We start from the raw sequence: 22384 nt of genomic DNA on the forward strand, positions 1-22384 counted from the left end.
CTATAGGTTCAGGTTTTGCGGCCGGAGTACGCACCTTTGGGGGGGGGGGGGGTACTGTCACGTTCTGACCTTAGTTCCTTTTTTATGTCTTTATTTTAGTTTGGTCAGGGCGTGAGTTGGGGTGGGCATTCTATGTTTTATAGTCTAGGTTTTGTATTTCTGTGTTTGGCCTAGTATGGTTCTCAATCAGAGGCAGCTGATACAGTCTCATTCATTCTCTTTTGTTGTTTTGTCATTCAGTGTTCATGTTCAGTTGGATTTCATTAAAATGGACACTTACCACGCTGCACATTGGTTCGATCTTTCATGCTCGTCATCAGACGAGGACGAGTACCGTTACAGCCATAAGTTTTCATACAGATTTAAGTCAAAACTAACTTGGCTATTCAGGATTTGGCCTTTTGTTGTAGGTTATTGTCCTGCTGAAAGGATAATTCCTCTCCTAGTCTCTGGTGGAAAGAAGACTGAAGCAAGTTTTCCTCAAGGATTTTACCTGTGCTTAGCTCCCTTCCGTTTCTTTTTATCCTGAAAAATTCCTCAGTATTTGCCGGGGTTAAGCATACCCATACCATGATGCAGCCACCACTATGCTTGAAAATGTGGTGATTTGTGTCGGATTTGCCCTGAACAAGGCTTTGAATTTAGGCAAAAAAGTGTATTCCTTTACAGTGTACAAGATGCATGTTTTGGAATATAAAAAATAAACAAAATGAAAGTGAAGCAATCCATGGGGTCTGAATATCTTTGTGTGGCAGTGTGTGTGTGGAATTGCAGGAAATTAGCTTTATACAGCATCATATTCTCTCATCCTCATGGCAAAATGTGTAGAATTGTAGGAAGTTAGCTCCACCTCTCCTTGCCGCGGCCCGCCAAACTGCAGTATGTCACTGTCTCTCTCCATTTGACCTTTGAACTCAACCAGTCTGGCTGACTGCCGGTGCACAACCGTTTCCACACCACACAACACCACAAGACTAGTGAACTGACTTATGAAATGACCTGAGACTGTCATATTAACTTTTGATCTTTGACCTCTGTCAGTCTGTCTGATGTCCACTGTCCAACCTCCTGGTCTAGCTCTGGTGTCGTGTTAAGGATGTTAAGGATGGGGGAACATCTGGGGAGTGTACTGCTCTATTCCGGGAGAGGAGCCATGCAAATCTAAGTTTCTGTTTCACAAGGCTCTATCTCTGTCACACAGACGCATGCACTTACACAAACACACTATACTGCTGCACAGAAGTCTTGGCCAGCTGTGTGTGTCTGGTTGGTCAACCAAGCACTGAGGCACACCAACACTTAGGAACATTTAGCTGCACACATGATTATATGTGGACATGATAAGGATTATTCATCCTCAATAGGACTATTTTACCTGCATCTTTCTGATAAGAAGGAACATTTGTAGACATGGAAGGTTGGGAGGGTTATGAAACTAGTTTGTAACCATTATTTCTGTGAGTTAGTAAAGTGGTTATACTTGGTGGTGTCATATTACAAGACCCTTATATCTACAGACACTACCCATTCTAATCCATTTATCATACAACCAGGATGTATATCTACAGACACTAGCCATTCTAATCAGCTTATCATACAACCAGGATGTATATATACAGACACTACCCATTCAAATCCATTTATCATACAACCAGGATATATATCTACTGGCACTACCCATTCTAATCCATTTACCATACAACCAGGATGTATCTCTACTGACACTACCCGTTCTAATCCATTTATCATACAACCAGGATGTATCTCTACTGACACTACCCGTTCTAATCCATTTATCATACAACCAGGATATATATATACAGACACTACCCATTCAAATCCATTTACCATACAACCAGGATGTATATCTACAGGCACTACCTGTTCTAATCCATTTACCATACAACCAGGATATATATCTACAGGCACTACCCATTCTAATCCATTTATCATACAACCAGGATATATATCTACTGGCACTACCCATTCTAATCCATTTACCATACAACCAGGATGTATCTCTACTGACACTGCCCTTTCTAATCCATTTACCACACTCCTTAACACCCTCAAGCTTAACCAATGTGTTGGAGGAAACGCCGTTCAACTGACGACCGGCGTAAGCCTGCAGGCGCCCGGCCCACCACAAGGAGTCGCTAGAGCTCGAGGAGCCAAGTAAAGCCCCCCGGCCAAACCCTCACCTCACCCAGACGACGCTGGGCCAATTGTGCGCCGCCCTATGGCACTCCCGGTCGGTTGTGACAAAGCCTGGGATCGAACCTGGGTCTGTAGTGACGCTTGTTTCACGCTTGTTTACTTGACAATAACATTTTGGTTTGATTTGTGTTTGTGTAGGCTTCACAGCCGAAAATCAACAATTTCAACATGGCGCCACCACAACAATGTTTGCCCATCTTCATAACCACTATGAGGCTGTTCTGAATGTCAATAACGATGTGACACATCTCCTAGTTACGGGATACAGAGAAAATACATTGCTTCAGACTTCATTGGTTTATGGAATGGTAATGTGCTGTAATGCCTTAAACTTTCTGGCATAGAGGCAAGGTGTAACCTTTCATATCTGACCTCTGACCTTGCTAGGTCAGACATATCACCTGGAGGTGAATATTATCCTCTGACTGATGTCCAGTCTAGTTTACTCAGGATTAGGTCTGGGAGATTCCCCAGTGTGGTACAGGACAGGTACTGGTGGAGGCATTAGGAGGTTGTGTGTCTGTCTGAGCATGTGACTTTGGAACTGTTGACCTCTGCCACTGTCTGACCTGTCAGTGACCCTGGAGGTATTCTAGACTCGGATGAAGGACTTCCATCTGGCTCAGTGCTGATTCCTGATGAATTCATGATGAATCTGTCTCAGTGCTGATTCCTGAGGAATTCATGATGAATCTTCAGATGTACATCACTAGTTATCTAATACTTCCTCATGTCATTCTAGTGGGTACTAAGGGTGTACAATTTGACCTTAGAAAATGGTGCTCTTGTCAACTAGTCTCTTTGGCAAGATAACTAAAAGCTGGCTACAATAAAGTGACAGGCAGTCTGGTGGCAAGTTGGGGTTGGACTGACTGTCTTCCCTGGGGAACTGACTTCTGACTTTTTAATCTTTGACCTCTACCAGTCTGGCTGACGTCCTGTGTCCAACCTCTTCCTGTGCACAACACACAAGATTATTGCAGTGACCTATAAAATGACCTGTGACTGACATCTAACCTCTGACTTTGATCTTTGACCTCCTCTGGTCTAGCTCTGGTGTGGTGTTAAGGATGTTAAGGATGGGGGAACATCTGGGGAGTGTACTGCTCTATTCTGGATAGAGGGGCCATGCAAATCTATGTTTCTGTTTCACAGGGCTCTATCTCAGTCAAACACACGCATGCACTTACACACACACTCAATACTGCTCCACGGAAGGGTTGGCCAGCTGTGTGTGTCTGGTTGATCAACCAAGCATTGAGGCACACCAACCTTTTTGCTTCACACATGATCTTATGTTGACATGATATGGATTATTCATCCTCAATGGGACTATTTCACCTGCATCTTCCTGATAAGAAGGAACATTTGTAGACATGGGAGGTTGGGAGGGTTATGAAACTAGTTTGTAACCATTATTTCTGTGAGTTAGTAAAGTGGTTATATTTGGTGATGTCATATAACAAGACCCGTAGTTCTGTGTTCAGTGGACCAGTGATGTGTGTCATTTTGTACAGGTTTTTGTATGTCTATAAATCACTGTGTGAACACATTACCACTGTGGTAACTCTTACAGTAGTAAACTGCTGTATCTTCAGCCTGGACTCCACTGATGGTCAGAGTGAAGTCACTCTCAGACCCACTGCCACTGAATCTAGCAGGAATCCCATCTAGCCGTGTCTTTACGTATTCTATCAGGAGTTTGGGAGCTTCCCCAGGTCTCTGTTGATATCAGAACACATATTCATCTCCATCACTGTATTTGTACACTTCAGGGCTGGTTGTACAGGTCAGAGTGACGGGGTCTCCTGGAGAAAATGTCACAACAGGAGGCTGAGTCACAGTCACCTGACCTCTGGATCCTGAAGAGGAAAAATATAAATTGATCAACGAGTATAAATAACAGATCATATATATTTCAGAATATTTTATACAGGGACATTTATTAATTGAGAGCCATTTCAATGATTATACAAGGCACTCAACAATATGTATGTTTCTATTGTAAGAGTTAGAAAACAACAGACCTTTGAGGCAGCAGCAGACCAGTGTCCAGATGAAGATGGTGATCAGAGTCATGGTTGTCATGGTTTCTGTTGTGTTGAAGGACAGCTCTCAGTCCTGCAGTCTGAAACTCACAGGGCTATAAACACTCCCAGAGCACTGAATCCTGAGCTGCCAATGCAAATCACCTTCTCTATGGAAATAGCCTACCTCAGGACAGATGACGAAACTGTTAATGCAACTATATAAAACAATAATCTTAAACATGGAAGAAATTAGTTTACCTAAATCTGTGGAAGGCCTGGAATTTACCATAGTTTTGAGTTACATGTAAGTGTTTTCATTCTTCTTCTACTTAAACGCATCACTGACTGTAGTGGGTGGTCATGCTTCATAAATGTTATTGAAGTGAAAGAGTGTAGAATATATATTAAAATATTAATAGATAACCTGTCTTTTTACTGACTATTTTTGTGGCGGCAGGTGGTGAGAGCATTGGACCTGTAACCGAAAGGTTTCTAGATCGAACCCCCGAGCTGACAAGGTAAAAATCTGTCGTTCTGCCCCTGAACAAGGCAGTAAACCCATTGTTCCTAGGCCGTCATTGTAAATAAGAATGTGTTCTTAACTGACTTGCCTAGTTAAATAAAAAAATACTAAATGAATATATATTTTTTTTCTTCATATTAAAGTTGTTGACCTGGAGGTCCTGGAGAAGGACGGTCACTACAGCTGGAGCAGCAGCCTCACCCTCCCCACTGACCAGTGGAGGAAGGCTGGCTCAGTCACCTGCGAGGCCACCCTAAAGGACCAGACCCCCGTCACTCACACACTGGAGCCACACCACTGCTCCCAGTAGACACCCTGTACACAGAGAACACCTACCTATCTGTCATTCTGTCATTCTAAGTATATATATCTAGAGCTTCAAGCTCTGGTCATCAATCTAGGATTCTGCATCTTTAAATCTGTACCTGTGTTTTATTGATTTAGGTTGGAAATGTTAACAAAATAAAATACTTTGTATTAGTGTCTAACAAGGTGACCCTGATTTTTATTATGAAAAGAAATAGAACTGAATATCTGTGCATTTGTGGTTGTTAAAACAAAGACTAAACTGTTCTGTAATAAAATGAACATTATAAAATGTGGGGTTTGAGCCTTGAATGCTGATTGGCTGACAACCGTGGTATACCAGACCGTACACCACAAGTATGACAAATCATTCATTTTTACTGGCCTAATTACGTTAGTAGCCAGTTTATAATAGCAATAAGGCACCTCAGGGGTTTGTGGTATATGGCCAATATACCATGGCTAAGGGCTGTGTCCAGGCACTCCGCGTTGCGTCATGCATAAGAACATCCCCTAGCCGTGGTGTATTGGCAATATACCACACCTCCTCGTGCCTTATTGCTTAATTAGAAAGTTGATAGGGGGTGAGGGAGGGTGGGTAGTGGGTAGACCCCCTTGGGACAGTGAATATCTGGGGACAGGAGCTGAACCACATCATCTGACCATTATAGACATGGGAGGGGATTATGGAATATAGTTGTTAGTTTTGGTCATGACTAAACTATTTGGTGTATTTGAGATTCATTTGTGAGTTGTATCCAGATGTTCTGTATGGTGGTAAAGTAGTGGTTATTTATGCTTGGTCATGTCGCATAACAAGACACTTGGTTCTGTGTTCAGTGAACCAGTGTTTCATATCATAGTCTGTTGTTCCTCAACACCTGCAGTAGTTCCCAGCTGCAGCAGTACAGTCTCTGTGCAGTCTGACTGAGGGAGGTTTTTGTACGACTCTAAATCACTGTGTGAAACGCTCTGGGGCGCCATATACACCCATTCCATAGTAATCTCCTGCATCTTCAGCTAGGAAACCAGTGATTGTAAGAGTGTACTCAGTACCTGATCTACTGCCACTGAATCTAGATGGTGTTCCAGACTGAAGGGTTTTTACTTTATAGATGAGGAGTTTAGGAGCCTGTCCAGGTTTCAGCAGGTACCAGCTCATGTCATCATCAATACCGGTTGAACTTGCAACAGCACTCTCTCCCAGACGAACAGACTTCAGTTCATCATCTTGATTCAGGACACATTGTGCAGATGACTCTGAAATTTAAACAGTGGGTAATTAGCTTTGAGTAGTCACAATAATCCAAATAAAGGCATTGGAATCATGTTCCATGTGCAAACATATAGAAGCCCATTAAAACCAGTAGACCACAATGAGATGCTGAGAGTTTCTCACCCTGAGTCAGGAGGAACCCCAGCTTGATCAGCATCTTCATCATCTGTGGCTCGAAGAAGACTGTCTGGACACAACGATGATAACACTGCAGTCTTAGTGTCAGGAGCAGTGAGGCTCCACAGCTATGCAATACACCACTCTATGGGCAAACACACCTGCTGGGTGTGAAAGAGAGAGGAGACAGAGAGACAGGTGACAGAGAGTTAACTTTTATATCTGTTATTTTGCTGTTAGATGTGAGTCATTCCATTCTAGGGGTCAATTATAGGAGGATAACTAAATCATGTATTAAAGGGTAGGTTCACCACCAAATAAAAGATGTCAGACATTATATTACATCCAAAGTGTTTTGTCAAGCTGAGCCCAAATTATATTTGATTTCAGGATGAATCTCCCGCTGGCATACCGTTCCTCAAAATGTTAATAGCCAGGATCCAAAAGACTGCACAAATGAGTAGGCCTACAGGTGATGCCGAGCCTAACTGGAGCCTTACTAACTACTGTAAAGTGATGACTCTCATATTTGCAGGTTGATGGCGCCCTCTTGTGCTAAAATGGCGTCATGCTGAAGTTCAGTTCAGACAGAGAATATTGCTTTGGCAATGTTAACACATGTTTCCCATGCCAATAAAGCCCCTTGAATTGAATTGAATTGAATAAAGTTAATTTGTCAAACAGTGGCAGGCTCAGCGTCAGCTGTTTGTAGAATCCAGACTGCAAGTCCACTTGCTCTTTTATTGCTTTTTTTTACATAAATAACTAGATAGATGTGCAATGACTAGGGCCCTGTGTTTTGGACAATCATGTCACTTGACCTGGATTTTAACCTTTGTTTAAAGCTTTTTCATCAAACTGTCCCCTTTTCTTTTTATGCCAGATGGTCCAGCACCATCCTCAAACAATTTATTTCATTTTTGGTCTAATTCTCATTTATGGAAAAAGCTTAAAATCTAGGTTACATGACATGGTAGTCCAAAATACATGGCCCTAGCAATAACAGAAAAGTATAAAAGTCACCACTCACCAGATAATAGGAGCATAATGGTTAACTGAACTTTACTGCCGGCAATAAAAATTGAATTTCTTCACCTGTTGCTTCAACTAGGTGGCAACCAAGTCGTTTTCTGATTGGTTGTACCTTAATTAAACTCCTCCCTCTCGCTCGTTTGCTTCGCCTGGAATCATATTCCCAACAGCTTGTAGGCGCGCATGGATAATTCGGTGTGTAAATTATTTCATATGTTTAAAGTTTTAACGTTTTTCGCTTGTTAATTGACCGTGACATTTTGGTTGGATTTGTGTTTGTGTAGGCTACGCATCCAAAAAACAACAAGTTCAACACGGCGCCACTACAACAATGTTTGCCCAACTTCATAACCGCTATGAGGCTTTGTTGAATGAAAATAACTTTGTGACAGATCTCCTAGCTACGGTGGAGGAGAAAACTGGGATACAGAAAAAATATATCGCTTCAGGTAATAGTTAATATTAAGTCCACTTGCAATGTAGGACATTGCCAGTTGCTTGGTTATAATGTTTCTCTGTCAATGTTGAAACAATGTAACTTCACCCGCTAGTCTAGCCACTAGTGGACACTTTCTCGGTTTGCAACGTTGGCTGGTTTGGCAAGGTCAGCACATATGACAGTTAATGTGACATGTCAGCAAAACAACTAAGTAACTAACCAACTAACCAACCAGCAACAGTTGATGAACGGTAACGCAAACTAGCCCAATTAGGCCTAACACAAACAAACCACAGAAAACAAACGGTGTCACCAGACCAAATATTGTTTAAACGTGACTGTTGATGACCATATATGCCTAGGCTGCCAACAAAATGATTTTACGACACTCATTTGAAATAGCAAAGGTCGGAGAGGCCTAGACTGCAGTTAATCCACTGTTAGTGGTCGATTTAGCTGCTTCCAATGTCTAGCTAGCTGCTGGCCCCTAGCCAAGGGGTGTATTTATACCTCCTACAGAAATACCAACTGCTATGTTGAGATGGCAGATTCTAGGGTGACCTGCTGTCTTCAGTTGAGTTGTGCTCCTTCAGAGGTTCTGCTGTTGTGCCTGTCTGTTTGTGCCATAATGCCTGCTCATTCACTCATTGTTGACATTGACAAGAGCACGAACAGATCTGAGACTAGGCTAGTTCTGTTATGTTGTCCTTTTTGAGGTGTTATTGACACAAGGTCTGCCAGTACTGATGTTAATGGGAATGTCCTGATAGCAACAACATAATTTTACATTGGGCTGAGATGGACTTTCTGTTTACTACTGAACTAACTGGACCTAATATGCAAAAAATAGAAATATATATATATATCAATATACCTTAGAGGTGTGTGTGTGTCTTGGTCTGGTCAGGTATGAAGTGAAATACTTTGATGTCTGGTGTGAAATTCTCTATGGCCAATGTGTGTTCAGTATCGGGAGCTTAGAGGAGAAGTTTCTGGTAGGCTATACTGTGTAGTTAAGCTCTTCTGGAGAAGGAACCCCAGTCCATTAGTCTTCCATCTGAGTCAGAGAGGGACTCTGTCTGCACTACTGCTGTCTGTGGATGGACTCTGATCACAACACCAAACATTGATGTTGTCCACTGGGCAATGTAAGCTGTTGGGTGGAGGTAGGGGAAGGCACTGGTTAGTCACTATATTAATGCTGCCTAGGACTATTATCATGTCCAGACTAGGGCTCATGGAAATTCCCAAGGTTGACAGGTCTGCCTATGTAACCCTCTTTACTCTGCGACTTGGCTTTACTCTGCGACTTGGCTTTACTCTGCGACTTGGCTTTACTCTGCGACTTGGCTTTACTCTGCGACTTGGCTTTACTCTGCGACTTGGCTTTACTCTGCGACTTGGCTTTACTCTGCGACTTGGCTGACTTGGCTTTACTCTGCGACTTGGCTGACTTGGCTTTACTCTGTGACTTGGCTTTACTCTGTGACTTGGCTTTACTCTGCGACTTGGCTGACTTGGCTTTACTCTGTGACTTGGCTTTACTCTGTGACTTGGCTTTACTCTGTGACTTGGCTTTACTCTGCGACTTGGCTTTACTCTGCGACTTGGCTTTACTCTGCGACTTGGCTTTACTCTGCGACTTGGCTTTACTCTGCGACTTGGCTTTACTCTGCGACTTGGCTTTACTCTGCGACTTGGCTGACTTGGCTTTACTCTGCGACTTGGCTTTACTCTGCGACTTGGCTTTACTCTGCGACTTGGCTTTACTCTGCGACTTGGCTTTACTCTGCGACTTGGCTTTACTCTGCGACTTGGCTTTACTCTGACTTGGCTTTACTCTGACTTGGCTTTACTCTGACTTGGCTTTACTCTGCGACTTGGCTTTACTCTGCGACTTGGCTGACTTGGCTTTACTCTGCGACTTGGCTTTACTCTGCGACTTGGCTGACTTGGCTTTACTCTGTGACTTGGCTTTACTCTGTGACTTGGCTGACTTGGCTTTACTCTGTGACTTGGCTTTACTCTGTGACTTGGCTTTACTCTGCGACTTGGCTTTACTCTGCGACTTGGCTTTACTCTGCAACTTGGCTTTACTCTGCGACTTGGCTGACTTGGCTTTACTCTGCGACTTGGCTGACTTGGCTTTACTCTGACTTGGCTTTACTCTGACTTGGCTTTACTCTGACTTGGCTTTACTCTGACTTGGCTTTACTCTGCGACTTGGCTTTACTCTGCGACTTGGCTTTACTCTGCGACTTGGCTTTACTCTGCGACTTGGCTTTACTCTGCGACTTGGCTTTACTCTGCGACTTGGCTGACTTGGCTTTACTCTGCGACTTGGCTTTACTCTGCGACTTGGCTTTACTCTGCGACTTGGCTTTACTCTGCGACTTGGCTTTACTCTGTGACTTGGCTGACTTGGCTTTACTCTGTGACTTGGCTGACTTGGCTTTACTCTGTGACTTGGCTTTACTCTGCGACTTGGCTTTACTCTGCGACTTGGCTTTACTCTGCGACTTGGCTTTACTCTGCGACTTGGCTGACTTGGCTTTACTCTGCGACTTGGCTTTACTCTGCGACTTGGCTTTACTCTGCGACTTGGCTTTACTCTGCGACTTGGCTGACTTGGCTTTACTCTGTGACTTGGCTGACTTGGCTTTACTCTGTGACTTGGCTGACTTGGCTTTACTCTGTGACTTGGCTTTACTCTGTGACTTGGCTTTACTCTGACTTGGCTTTACTCTGTGACTTGACTTTACTCTGCGACTTGGCTGACTTGGCTTTACTCTGCGACTTGGCTTTACTCTGCGACTTGGCTTTACTCTGCGACTTGGCTTTACTCTGCGACTTGGCTACTTCAAGCAGCATGGCAATGAAGGACCAGTGCTGCTTTTCCAAATCATAGTTTTGTGACCATATATAGCCTTCTGCCATAACTGACACTGGTCGTCAGTCTTAAAGATCATGAGGTGTATTCATTTTTGGTTAGATTGATTGGTGTATTGGACTATAACTGATGATGAGACAACCTGCAGTGGAAAAGCCTGGTGCCATAGGTCTAAATGATTTCCCTATGCAAACAGGAGCCGTTTACCTGCTAGCTAGGGTTACAATAGCAGGCAGCAGCTGCTTCTCTCCTTATCTCTGTCCAGCTCTAAAACTCACAGATTGAGCCTAGTTTTTTTTTTACATGGGATTCCTTTGTACGTACGTTGACTGAAATGTTTGAAGGGTTAATTTGACAGACCGTGACGTTTACGGCTGTAGGTTAATGTAGTTGCTAGTTTGTTGGGTTAGGTTAGAGCGGACCAGTATCTATGTGGAATCTCACTCCTGTTCCATGGTTCATATTCCACATGGTTACACTAGATGTCTTATGTACATCAACGTTGAATTTGTCAATGTCAGCGTTTTAGTTGAGTTTCACACCTGTTTATTCATCCAACATCCTACTCTAACACACACACACACACACACACACACACTCACACAGAGGGATGTATCATTATATGAAGATGCTTTGAAATGTTTCCAGGTTGACAGATATCTGGTAAGAATCTCTCTCTGTCTCTAGGTGTGGTCTCTCTGATCAGTCTGTATCTGTTGTTTGGCTATGGAGCCTCTCTCCTCTGTAACCTGATTGGCTTTGTCTACCCAGCGTACCTCTCGTAAGTAGCACCTCAAAACATATCTGAAAAGTGGTGTCGTCATGCTCACATCAAATGCTCCAGGTGAAGGGTTAAACATTCTTTATTTTCATTCTTTATTTCCATTCGTCACTTGTCCTGTTGTCCAATCAGAATCAAGGCCATAGAGAGTAAGAAGAAAGAGGATGACACTCAGTGGTTGACCTACTGGGTGGTCTACGGATTCTTCAGTATCGCTGAGGCTTTCTCGGACATCTTCCTCTCCTGGTTCCCCTTCTACTATGCTGGCAAGGTACTTGTGTGTAACATTCAATAAACAGGAGGCCAAAACATCATGAATCTCCCTCTCTCAATCCCCCTCTCCCACAGTGTTTGTTCCTGGTGTGGTGTATGGCTCCGGTGACGTGGAACGGTTCTGCTATTCTCTACTCCCGTGTAGTCCGTCCCGTGTTCCTCAGACACCAGGCCACCCTGGACAGTGTCGTCAACAACCTGAGTGATAAGGCCAAGAACATGGCTGATACTGTCACTAAAGAAGGTGAGACACAGACACAGAAGTTAGATTTCTATTGTGGAGATGCGGAAATAACATTCCCAGCTCCCCGACACCTCAGTTCCCCCCCCCCCAACACAGCCGAGGCAAATTAATACTGTTAGAGTAATGGTCACCCATGGCGCGTTCAAATGTAAAGTGATCGCATGTCGGGCTAAAAAATTATCCGGGAGAATCTGACTGCTTCAGAACAGGCATCTGAAGCAGTCGGACTGCTCGGAACTCTAATTCACATGTAAAGTACGATACTTAGTTATCCCGCATCTCCGCAATGTAAATCTAGCTGTACACACATGGTCACCAGATCTGTCAGTCAAACTAATAACTCATGTTTTTCTCTCCAGCTGTCAACCAGGCCCTCAAGAATGACAAGAACCAGTGACGATGTATGACCACAAGCCTCAGACACCTCGACTCCAATAAACACACAGAACCACATGTGTAATGTCCCATGATGAAGGAATGTAATGGATCCTGTCATGTGATCAGTTGCCGGTGACCACCCTGCAGCAAACAGAAAAGGGACTTGTTTATTTTTTTCACTCGAAGGCATTTTCTGCTTCCTAGTCTGTCTTTTTTAACAGTCGCATGTATCAATCTTATGATGAGATTCCGATAATCCAGGCATTGTAGCAACTGATAATCTGCGCAGCATGACTGTTTTTAAAGACCAGTTGGAATGCAACCAGAAGCTTAGGGTAGCCACCACACAATCCAGCTGACCTCTAAACAATGTGAATGTCTTAATGTAATCTGTAGCCTACTGCCAGGAAATCCATGTGTGTAGACGTCTGTGAATCAGAGGACGCTCTCTACGGAGCAAAGTTGACTTCACAAATCCACCCTTAGTTTATTCCCCTTTGACCTACACCAGCACTAACACACCAGATTCAATAAATCAGATGGTGGCTTAGTGCTGGGCTAGAACAAAAATGTCCCTATATTAATGTTTTGGGAAACATGGTACCAGGGGGTAGGGGCTAATGGAAGTGTCTAGGGAGTAGATGCTAGGGGTATGTTTGGATGGAGCTGTTCTGAGCCAGGTCATTTCCTACAAAGTAGCCATGTTATTTCAGTCCCTTGTAATTAGTGCATACTGTAGCATGTCTCCACAATGTCTGCAGATCTGTGCCAAAGATGTTTACTCCATCACCTTGCCTGAACAAAATGAATATGTATGTAAACTGAACTGGAAAGTGTTTGTTTAGTACGGTCTCTATTCTCATCTTTAATAAATCTAACTGGAACTTGAGTAATGTGGCGTCTGTACTCCGTTCACGCTTTTCCACAACTGGAGTCCGTTACACCATGCCTTTCTCAGTTCTTTAGGAATTCTGAAATATGAATTTATTTCAGACTATTTAGGAAAGATGGCTAACACATTGATCCTACTTTATGGCATACACCCTATGTTATCAATGTAACTACCACGGAGAAAGGAAAACCAGCAGTACTGCATATATCAAGGCTGGAGTGGAATAGCCCTGCACTAAGATGTTGAGTTGACCTGTGCACAGTACATTTAATGGTATACAGGAAGTGAAATCATCCGGGATGTGTTTTGGTGAACGTTCACGCTCGGAGGAGTCTGAATGGGATGGCTCTTGTGTCCATGCTGGAAGTGTAATGTCTGACTAAACTGACAGAGACTGATAACGGCCACACACACACACTGCCACAGGGACTGTGTGGTGTTTTCTCTCTGTGTTTTGTGTAGTAATGTGGGAACCTGGCAAGACTAAATGCACCTCCTTTAATCAAACCATAGAGGCCAGACTGGGGGTGATGGCAGAGCATTGCATGTCTAACTTGTCCTGTCTCTTTCCCTTCCTCCCTGAGGCTTTTCTCCCCAGCTGTTCCTTTACTCTGGAGACGGCCTTTGCTGTCCACGCATACGTGTGTGTGGTCTTGAGTTTCCCTAGGGGACTGTGGTGTGTAGGCCTTGCAGTACTCTAACTCACTGACAGAGGGAGACAAACACTCTACAGGCAGTACAGGCTTTAGTTCCAGCCCTGGTCCTGGAGAGATACAGATCAAATCAGTATTTATTTAAAGTGCATTTAAACATGTCTTGATACACTTTACAATCCAATTATAAAATAAAACAAATAGCAAAGAAATCAGAAACATAAACTGCAGACCTACAGAGTATACATTGACACAACATGAAGGGGCAAGACAGAGTGGGCTACAGGGAAATACATGGGGTTAAGACAGCAGTAAAACATTAGGGAGTTCAGTAGGGCAGGAGTGACAACCATGAGAAATGGTGGAGTGATCGCAGGTTAGGACATTGGAGTGGATGGATCGGAGGGGTCTGGTGGGCGGGTCAGTGTGTGGACTGGTGGTTGGATCCTGGGTTATTACATTTTATGTCTGTATCCTTGCTTCTCTAACTTTCTGCCTCTCTCACCATCCCCCGCTTAGGCTCACAGACTGGTGGCTGGATCTTGGGCCAGGTAGATGTTGGGCTCACAGACTGGTGGCTGGATCTTGGGCCAGGTAGATGTTGGGCTCACAGACTGGTGGCTGGATCTTGGGCCAGGTAGATGTTGGGCTCACAGACTGGTGGCTGGATCTTGGGCCAGGTAGATGTTGGGCTCACAGGCTGGATCTTGGGCCAGGTAGATGTTGGGCTCACAGACTGGTAGCTGGATCTTGGGCCAGGTAGATGTTGGGCTCACAGGCTGGATCTTGGGCCAGGTAGATGTTGGGCTCACAGACCGGTAGCTGGATCCTGGGCCAGGTAGATGTTGGGCTCACAGACTGGTGGCTGGATCTTGGGCCAGGTAGATGTTGGGCTCACAGACTGGTGGCCGCCTAAGCGGGGGATGGTGAGAGAGGCAGAAAGTTAGGGAAGCAAGGATACAGAAATAAAATGAGTTCAAAGCTTTAGTTCCAGTCCTGGTGACCTGGTCCTGGGGTGCTGCAAACACCACACACCTCATGCCAATGTCCACTCAGAATGTGATTCTTAGACATTTTTATGCCAAGATGGCATCCTAGGATCTACATTTTAGTTTACTGAACTTTGTGTATGGCTGTGGATGACTGGACTCTACCCAAGCAGTTGGCGCCGCAGGACAATCAGGTAACACAGTTGAATGGGCTGTGGTTTAAGCATCCACTTCTTTAGCTGGCACCTGAAAGCCTTTACTAACGGTACCCAAATCTGACAGCTGACTTTAATTTGAAACTGTGCCTTTAGCAAATAAAAAAGCAATAGGCCTTTATGGTTGGGACTGATCATGCAGTAGGCTTAGCGACCATTTTTGTTTAACCACAAAATATAAGCTATAGGCTATAAATAAGTGGAGAGCACCTTCAGCACCCCTACTTCCTGCGGCTATGGAGGGACAGTGGGATGCAGCTAGAAGGGTCATTTTCTACAGTTTACTGCCAAAACATATTTTGCTTTTAATTCGACAATCTGACTAAAGTATGAGTTCCCTTGATATGCTGAAATAAAAACTCGGTAATTCACGAAACCGTGCCTGGTCCTGCGTTTTCAGTCGCTAAAACGTTAGGCCTATCTGTGCGTTTCTGTGTGTGTATGTGTGTTGTGTGATGCTGATGACGCGATGATCCGCAAGCCATAGAGGGATCGATGGAGACTGTTATAGATGGAGACATACCGATAGAGGGAGGGAAGACATCGTGGCACTAGAACTGTAGTTTATGGGAATATCAAGTAGAGAGAGAAAGAGATAAATATAGCTTCAACAACTAGAGAGATAGTGAGAGAGAGAACACGGGCTGTGAATTCTCGGACGACATGAGATCTCTACATGAATAGTATAAAATGCTTTAAAACTCAGCGTTTTGCTTTACAAACGTGTTGTCCGAAGACAGCCACTAAAACAGGACTACACATCAAGTTCAGGTATGTAACACTTAACCACAACCAGATCCATCTTTTGAAAAATCCGTTAGTCTATGTTAGTAAGAGAATGTTGATATTGTGTGGCGTTGCCTCTCTTGGACGGTTACGCACGCGATTCTTGCCTTGGTAAATATGGGGCAGCAGTTTTTTGATTGCAAACCGTTCATTTTATTTCTACCATGTGTTAAAATTCATCTGTACATGTATGTTGCTGTTACTGCGTCATAAACCATGTGAATTATCGTCAGGAATGCGCGAGAGGGAGAGAGGATGATATTCTATGCAGGGATCTAACATGTCTCGTTTTGAGGATTTGGACGATGTGATGCGCCTGTGAAATTATGCCACCAAAGCGAGATGGCGTTTCTTCTTCCTGTGGTATTTTATGAATGAAAGGGGCAGAGTAGGTTAGCCTGTGATGTCGTATTCTAGACCCACTGAAAACAAACGAGGTCGTTTTTAACTCTTACTTCCCCTATAGCATACCCTGTTGCAAGCCCGCGGTGGACATGCATTATTACACACACCACGCACAGTAGGCTACATTCCACCAACATGATGGCAACGTGACGTATAGTCTGACTAACAGTAAGCCTATGCTAAACCATTTTTAATCCCTCCATATTTTCAGGGGGTCCATCTAGACAGTGTATGCTTGCCCGATTAACGTTATGTGTGCTGTTTATGGCAGGCTTTCTTCCATGACTATCCTTGCTGTGTGTGTGTGTGTGTGTGTGTGTGTGTGTGTGTGTGTGTGTGTGTGTGTGTGTGTGTGTGTGTGTGTGTGTGTGTGTGTGTGTGTGTGTGTGTGTGTGTTCCCGGTCCTTGTGTTTGTTTGGGTTCATAGTAGGAGGGAGAAAAGATGAGAGGGAGGAGAGGGGGAGGGATGACAGTAATTCCAGTGATTAAGCTTTGTAGTGTAGCAGATGGTAGTAAAGAGAGATTGGACCATGGCTGCATGTGTGTCATCTTCCATGCCCACGTTATAGTTGCATCATAACAGTTTGTGGACTGAGCTATGATGAGTGGACACATCAGAGTTAGGGTTAGTAATTGTCCTTACTACTGTCCTTTCTAGCATGGGGCTATGGTGACCAGCAAGGGCCTGAATTACTGATGTCCTTTCTAGCATGGCACATGAGTGTACTGAAAGTATAATAAACACGTTTTTATGAGTGGCACCTGTTTCCTTTGATGTTCATGTGATTTTTGGCTGCACCTCAGCTCACACTGGTTGAAGTGCTGTCTGTTCCTCTCCTGCTGTCTGTCTGTTCCTCTCCTGCCGTCCGTCTGTCCGCTCCTCTCCTGATGTCTGTCTGTACCTCTCCTGCTGTCTGTCTGTACCTCTCCTGCTGTCTGTCTGTCCGCTCATCTCCTGCTGTCTGTCTGTCCACTCCTCTCCTGCAGTCTGTCTGTCTGTTTCTCTCCTGCTGTCTGTCTGTCTGCTCATCTCCTGCTGTCTGTCTGTCCACTCCTCTCCTGCTCGCTGTCTGTCTGTCTTTTTCTCTCCTGCTGTCTGTCTGTCTTTTTCTCTCCTGCTGTCTGTCTGTCTTTTTCTCTCCTGCTGTCTGTCTGTCTTTTTCTCTCCTGCTGTCTGTCTGTCTTTTTCTCTCCTGCTGTCTGTCTTTCTTTTTCTCTCCTGCTGTCTGTCTGTCTTTTTCTCTCCTGCTGTCTGTCTGTCTTTTTCTCCCCTGCTGTCTGTCTGTCTTTTTCTCTCCTGCTGTCTGTCTGTCTTTTTCTCTCCTGCATGCCCCCAGATACTGACCAGCAGGAGCATGGATCGTGGATGTCAGGATCAGCATAGTTTACTATCCTACACTGTGTGTGTGTGTGTGTGTGTGTGTGTGTGTGTGTGTGTGTGTGTGTGTGTGTGTGTGTGTGTGTGTGTGTGTGTGTGTGTGTGTGTGTGTGTGTGTGTGTGTGTGTGAGAGAGAGAGAGAGTAAAGGGGGCGTGCTGCTAAGTTAAGACCTGGGAATTGGGTCAATGCAGACAGACCAGAAGAACAGAGAGGTTAAGCTCAGTGATTAGCTGCTAAGCCTAGACCCCTGTGGTGCAATCTGTAACACACACACATGCATAAACACACTTATATACATACAAACTCACACACACACTAAGCTCATCTTAATGTCGGCGAAATCTGTTGGAGTGGTGGAATGAAGGGATTGTTGAACTGGGATGAAGACAGGTTAAGAAGTGGTTTTAAATGTTCTACAAACAAAGCTTTCTAATGTGAAATATATATGCGGGACACCGAGATTTTACTGCTTATTTCCTCTGTTTGCATCACTCTCCATCACACCCATGCACGGACACGCGCACGCATGCACACCCACAGACAGAACAGATGAAGCATTGAAGCAGTGTGTGAGTAGATGTGAACAGTCAGGTGAGTAGAAACCCAGTCAGAGTTTGATTCCATTCTATACATCTGTGCGTGTGTGTGTGTGTGTGTGTGTGTGTGTGTGTGTGTGTGTGTGTGTGTGTGTGTGTGTGTGTGTGTGTGTGTGTGTGTGTGTGTGTGTGTGTGTGTGTGTGTGTGTGTGTGTGTGTGTGTGTGTGTGTGTGAGAGAGAGGTATAGAATGGAAGACTCCTGGACTCATGTGTACACAGAGTATCAGTATGTATTTCCCGTGGCTGCAGACACACACTCCTCTGCTAGCTGTGATAAGATCTGCCAGCAGAAGTCAGCCAAGAGTGTGTGTGGAACTGCATTCATTCATAGGGGCGACACACACATTTGCACATACACAAAAAGCTGACAGGTGTGTGTGCGACAGACCGTCAGTCTCTCAGGCAGCTACCCACTGAGACTGTCAGACACACACACACACACACACACACACACACACACACACACACACACACACACACACACACACACACACACACACACACACACACACACACACACACACGGGAGAAGATGAGATGAGGAGGGGAGGAGAGAGAGAGAAGGACAAATGCTGAGTAGAGGAGTCTTTGTCTGTGCCAAAGTGATCTCCTAATGTAGAGTTGGCTGGGCTGGTCCAGGCTGGTCCAGATGCATTTACACCATTCATTAAAGCACTCTATCCTTCCATCTCTATTCATCAGAGAAGGGGAGGAAAGAAAGATGGTCAGAGTGAGACAGTCCCATTTGGTAAGAGTGTCATCAATCTCTGTGCCCTAGTGTCAAGGACGGAAGAGGGTGGGTGGGTGGGTGGGTGGGTGGGTGGGTGGGTGTGTGTGTGTGTGTGTGTGTGTGTGTGTGTGTGTGTGTGTGTGTGTGTGTGTGTGTGTGTGTGTGTGTGTGTGTGTGTGTGTGTGTGTGTGTGTGTGCGCGCACACCTTTAGACTGAAATTCCCACATTGGTCCATGAATATTAGTATGTCTGCACCTAGTGGTGTTCTAGTTTGTGAGATTGTAAAGTGAGATTGTAATTCCAGTGTTGTCATTTGGTGTTAGAGGTCTTTATAACCAGTGTTTAGCCCCAGAGCTGTTCAATAACACATGCGCACACACACAAACATACTGCCAAGAATGCAGAATAGTATTTGAGGAATATGTTCAGATACAGAAAGATGAGTTGTGGTAAGTTAACGGTAGTTCAAAGCTTTTGTTTCATCAGGGATACCCCCTTAGTCAGTACATGTGTCTGTCTCTACCTGGGGTCAGTACATGTGTCTGTCTCTACCTGGAGTCAGTACATGTGTCTGTCTCTACCTGGGGTCAGTACATGTGTCTGTCTCTACCTGGGGTCAGTACATGTGTCTGTCTCTACCTGGGGTCAGTACATGTGTCTGTCTCTACCTGGGGTCAGTCTATGTGTCTGTTTCTACCTGGAGTCAGTACATGTGTCTGTCTCTACCTGGAGTCAGTACATGTGTCTGTCTCTACCTGGGGTCAGTCTATGTGTCTGTTTCTACCTGGAGTCAGTACATGTGTCTGTCTCTACCTGGGGTCAGTCCATGTGTCTGTCTCTACCTGGAGTCAGTACATGTGTCTGTCTCTACCTGGGGTCAGTACATGTGTCTGTCTCTACCTGGGGTCAGTACATGTGTCTGTCTCTACCTGGGGTCAGTCTATGTGTCTGTCTCTACCTGGGGTCAGTACATGTGTCTGTCTCTACCTGGAGTCAGTACATGTGTCTGTCTCTACCTGGGGTCAGTCTATGTGTCTGTCTCTACTTGGGGTCAGTACATGTGTCTGTCTCTACCTGGGGTTAGTCTATGTGTCTGTTTCTACCTGGAGTCAGTACAGTACTCTTTTTTTCACCTTTTACCTCTAACCTCTATTTTATGACCTCCACAAAATAACTGCAATTCTCTCTCTCTCTCTACCTCTCTCTCTCTCGTTTTAATACTGTGCCCAGGCAGTAGGGGGCAGCATGCCTGAGCAGAGTAATGACTACAGGGTGGTGGTGTTTGGAGCGGGGGGAGTGGGGAAGAGCTCCCTGGTCCTACGCTTCGTTAAAGGCACCTTCAGGGACACCTATATTCCCACTGTGGAGGACACCTATCGACAGGTGAGACAGGGACACCTATATTCCCACTGTGGAGGACACCTATCGACAGGTGAGACAGGGACACCTATATTCCCACTGTGGAGGACACCTATCGACAGGTGAGACAGGGAGAGGAGGAGGAGGAGAGGAAGGAAGACCGAGGCTGTGTCTGGAATGGCACCCTAATCCCTGTTTAGTCCACTACTTTGACCATGGCCTGTACATAGTGCACTTCAGAGAATAGGGTGCCGTTTCAGACAAAACGATGCATTGACAGGTAATCAGGGATGGGCAGCAGGCCAACTGCGTAATGACCATATATAGTGTGTCCAGAGGGCTAATTTATCCACTGATCTGATGCACCAAGTCAAATGATACAACTTAGTGATCAAAAGAGTATTGAGTATAAGCAATGTTTTTCAATGAATGATCATGTAATATCCTAATGATACTAATTATGTGTGTATGTTTGTGTGTGTCTACAGGTGATCAGCTGTGATAAGAGTGTGTGTACGCTCCAGATAACTGATACAACAGGCAGTCACCAGTTCCCTGCCATGCAGAGGCTGTCCATATCTAAAGGACATGCCTTCATACTGGTCTACTCTGTAACCAGCAAACAGTCACTGGAGGAACTCAAACCTATCTACCAACAGGTGTGTGTGTGTGTGTGTGTGTGTGACTGTGTGTCTGTGACTGTGTGTGACTGTGTGTGTGACTGTGTTCTAATCTCTCCTTCTGTTCTTCAGGTGATAGCCATAAAGGGGAACATAGAGGCCATCCCCATCATGTTGGTGGGCAACAAGAGTGATGAGACCCAGAGAGAGGTGGAGACTAAAGATGGAGAGGCACAGGTCTGTAACGTTAGACATCTGAAATGTAAAAAAAAAAGAATAAATCTGACCTGGGTTCAGTAGACCTACATAATGTCAAATACATTAAAATATCGATTCAGTTTGGAATAGTGACAAAAGTGCAAACATCAAGTTAAATAAAGCCCACCTCAAAGTAGTTGATATGTATATTTTACCCAGGTCTGGTATTGTTGGGCCGATTACTGTAAAGCGAATTCCCTTTCAACTTTCTCCTGTTAATAACAATAATAAAATTAATCCTATTAATAATCCTACTGTGTGGTCTTCAAGGCGACCACGTGGAAGTGTGCGTTCATGGAGACGTCAGCTAAGACCAACCACAACGTGACCGAGCTGTTCCAGGAGCTGCTCAACCTGGACAAGAAGAGAAACATGAGTCTCAACATCGACGGCAAACGGTCCGGAAAACAGTCCAGAGCTGAGAGACTGAAGGGAAAATGTAGTGTCATGTAGAGAGGAGGAAGGAGAGAGGGATGGAGGGAGGAAGGAAGGAAGGAAGGTAACCAGGAAGACAGAAAGTGCGAGGATAGAAGAGAAGGAATGGGGGAGAGAAAGGGAAGAGAGGGAGAGAAAGAGAAGAGAGTGAAGAGACCTCAGGACCACTGGTGGGTTCTATACCTCGCCCTCTCAGTATCCTCCTCTCTCGTCTCCTGTCTGCCTGACCAGGGTCCTAACCCTCCATACAGTCCCACTGTAGTGAAAAGATTTGGGGGGTAGTCTGAACACGACTCGAACCCTGTCAGCATCTGTCAGCATCAGTCCAACACCTCAGCCATTACGCCGTGAGGTCCCAACCTCTTGGCGAGGTCACTAGATGTTACACTAGGGACACTCCAACATAATGTACATATGTATACATGGCCTCCCTCCCTAGCACCTCTGAAAGATACAGACAGTATACCCCTAACCGTCTCTGTCATCATGCAAAATGGACAATCCTCTTAACTCGTCATTCAAAATGGCTTTTAAATCATTATTTGAACTGGAGAAATGT

General features: G+C 44.7%; 2 protein-coding genes and 1 long non-coding RNA gene across 5 annotated transcripts; all 3 read left to right on the plus strand.

The window, feature by feature from the left end:
• The first annotated feature begins 4391 nt into the window (after positions 1–4391).
• On the plus strand, positions 4392–5368 carry LOC139566275 (uncharacterized). The gene is made up of 3 exons (XR_011673077.1): positions 4392–4551; positions 4705–4765; positions 4914–5368. It is a non-coding gene; the product is annotated as an uncharacterized lncRNA (long non-coding RNA).
• A 2204-nt stretch (positions 5369–7572) lies between these two features.
• Positions 7573–13395, plus strand: LOC139566274 (receptor expression-enhancing protein 6-like). Of its 2 annotated transcripts, XM_071387339.1 has the most exons (6): positions 7573–7696; positions 7786–7950; positions 11518–11611; positions 11744–11882; positions 11960–12128; positions 12488–13395. In XM_071387339.1, exons 2-6 carry the CDS (start codon positions 7833–7835, stop codon positions 12523–12525), a joined length of 558 nt encoding a protein of 185 aa, XP_071243440.1. In that variant the 5' UTR covers positions 7573–7696; positions 7786–7832; the 3' UTR covers positions 12526–13395. The 2 variants fall into 2 exon arrangements, with proteins under 2 accessions (XP_071243440.1, XP_071243441.1); XM_071387340.1 differs by lacking the exons at positions 7573–7696; positions 7786–7950 and adding an exon at positions 9013–9088.
• A 2349-nt stretch (positions 13396–15744) lies between these two features.
• On the plus strand, positions 15745–21946 carry diras1b (DIRAS family, GTP-binding RAS-like 1b). Of its 2 annotated transcripts, none has more exons than XM_071387804.1 (5): positions 15745–16026; positions 20384–20536; positions 21001–21171; positions 21265–21369; positions 21661–21946. In XM_071387804.1, exons 2-5 carry the CDS (start codon positions 20399–20401, stop codon positions 21841–21843), a joined length of 597 nt encoding a protein of 198 aa, XP_071243905.1. In that variant the 5' UTR covers positions 15745–16026; positions 20384–20398; the 3' UTR covers positions 21844–21946. The 2 variants fall into 2 exon arrangements, with proteins under 2 accessions (XP_071243905.1, XP_071243906.1); XM_071387805.1 differs by having other exon boundaries at positions 15756–16026; positions 20388–20536.
• The last annotated feature ends 438 nt before the right edge of the window (positions 21947–22384 follow it).

The sequence above is a fragment of the Salvelinus alpinus genome, chromosome 38, assembly GCF_045679555.1.
Source record: "Salvelinus alpinus chromosome 38, SLU_Salpinus.1, whole genome shotgun sequence".
Lineage (NCBI taxonomy): Eukaryota > Metazoa > Chordata > Actinopteri > Salmoniformes > Salmonidae > Salvelinus > Salvelinus alpinus.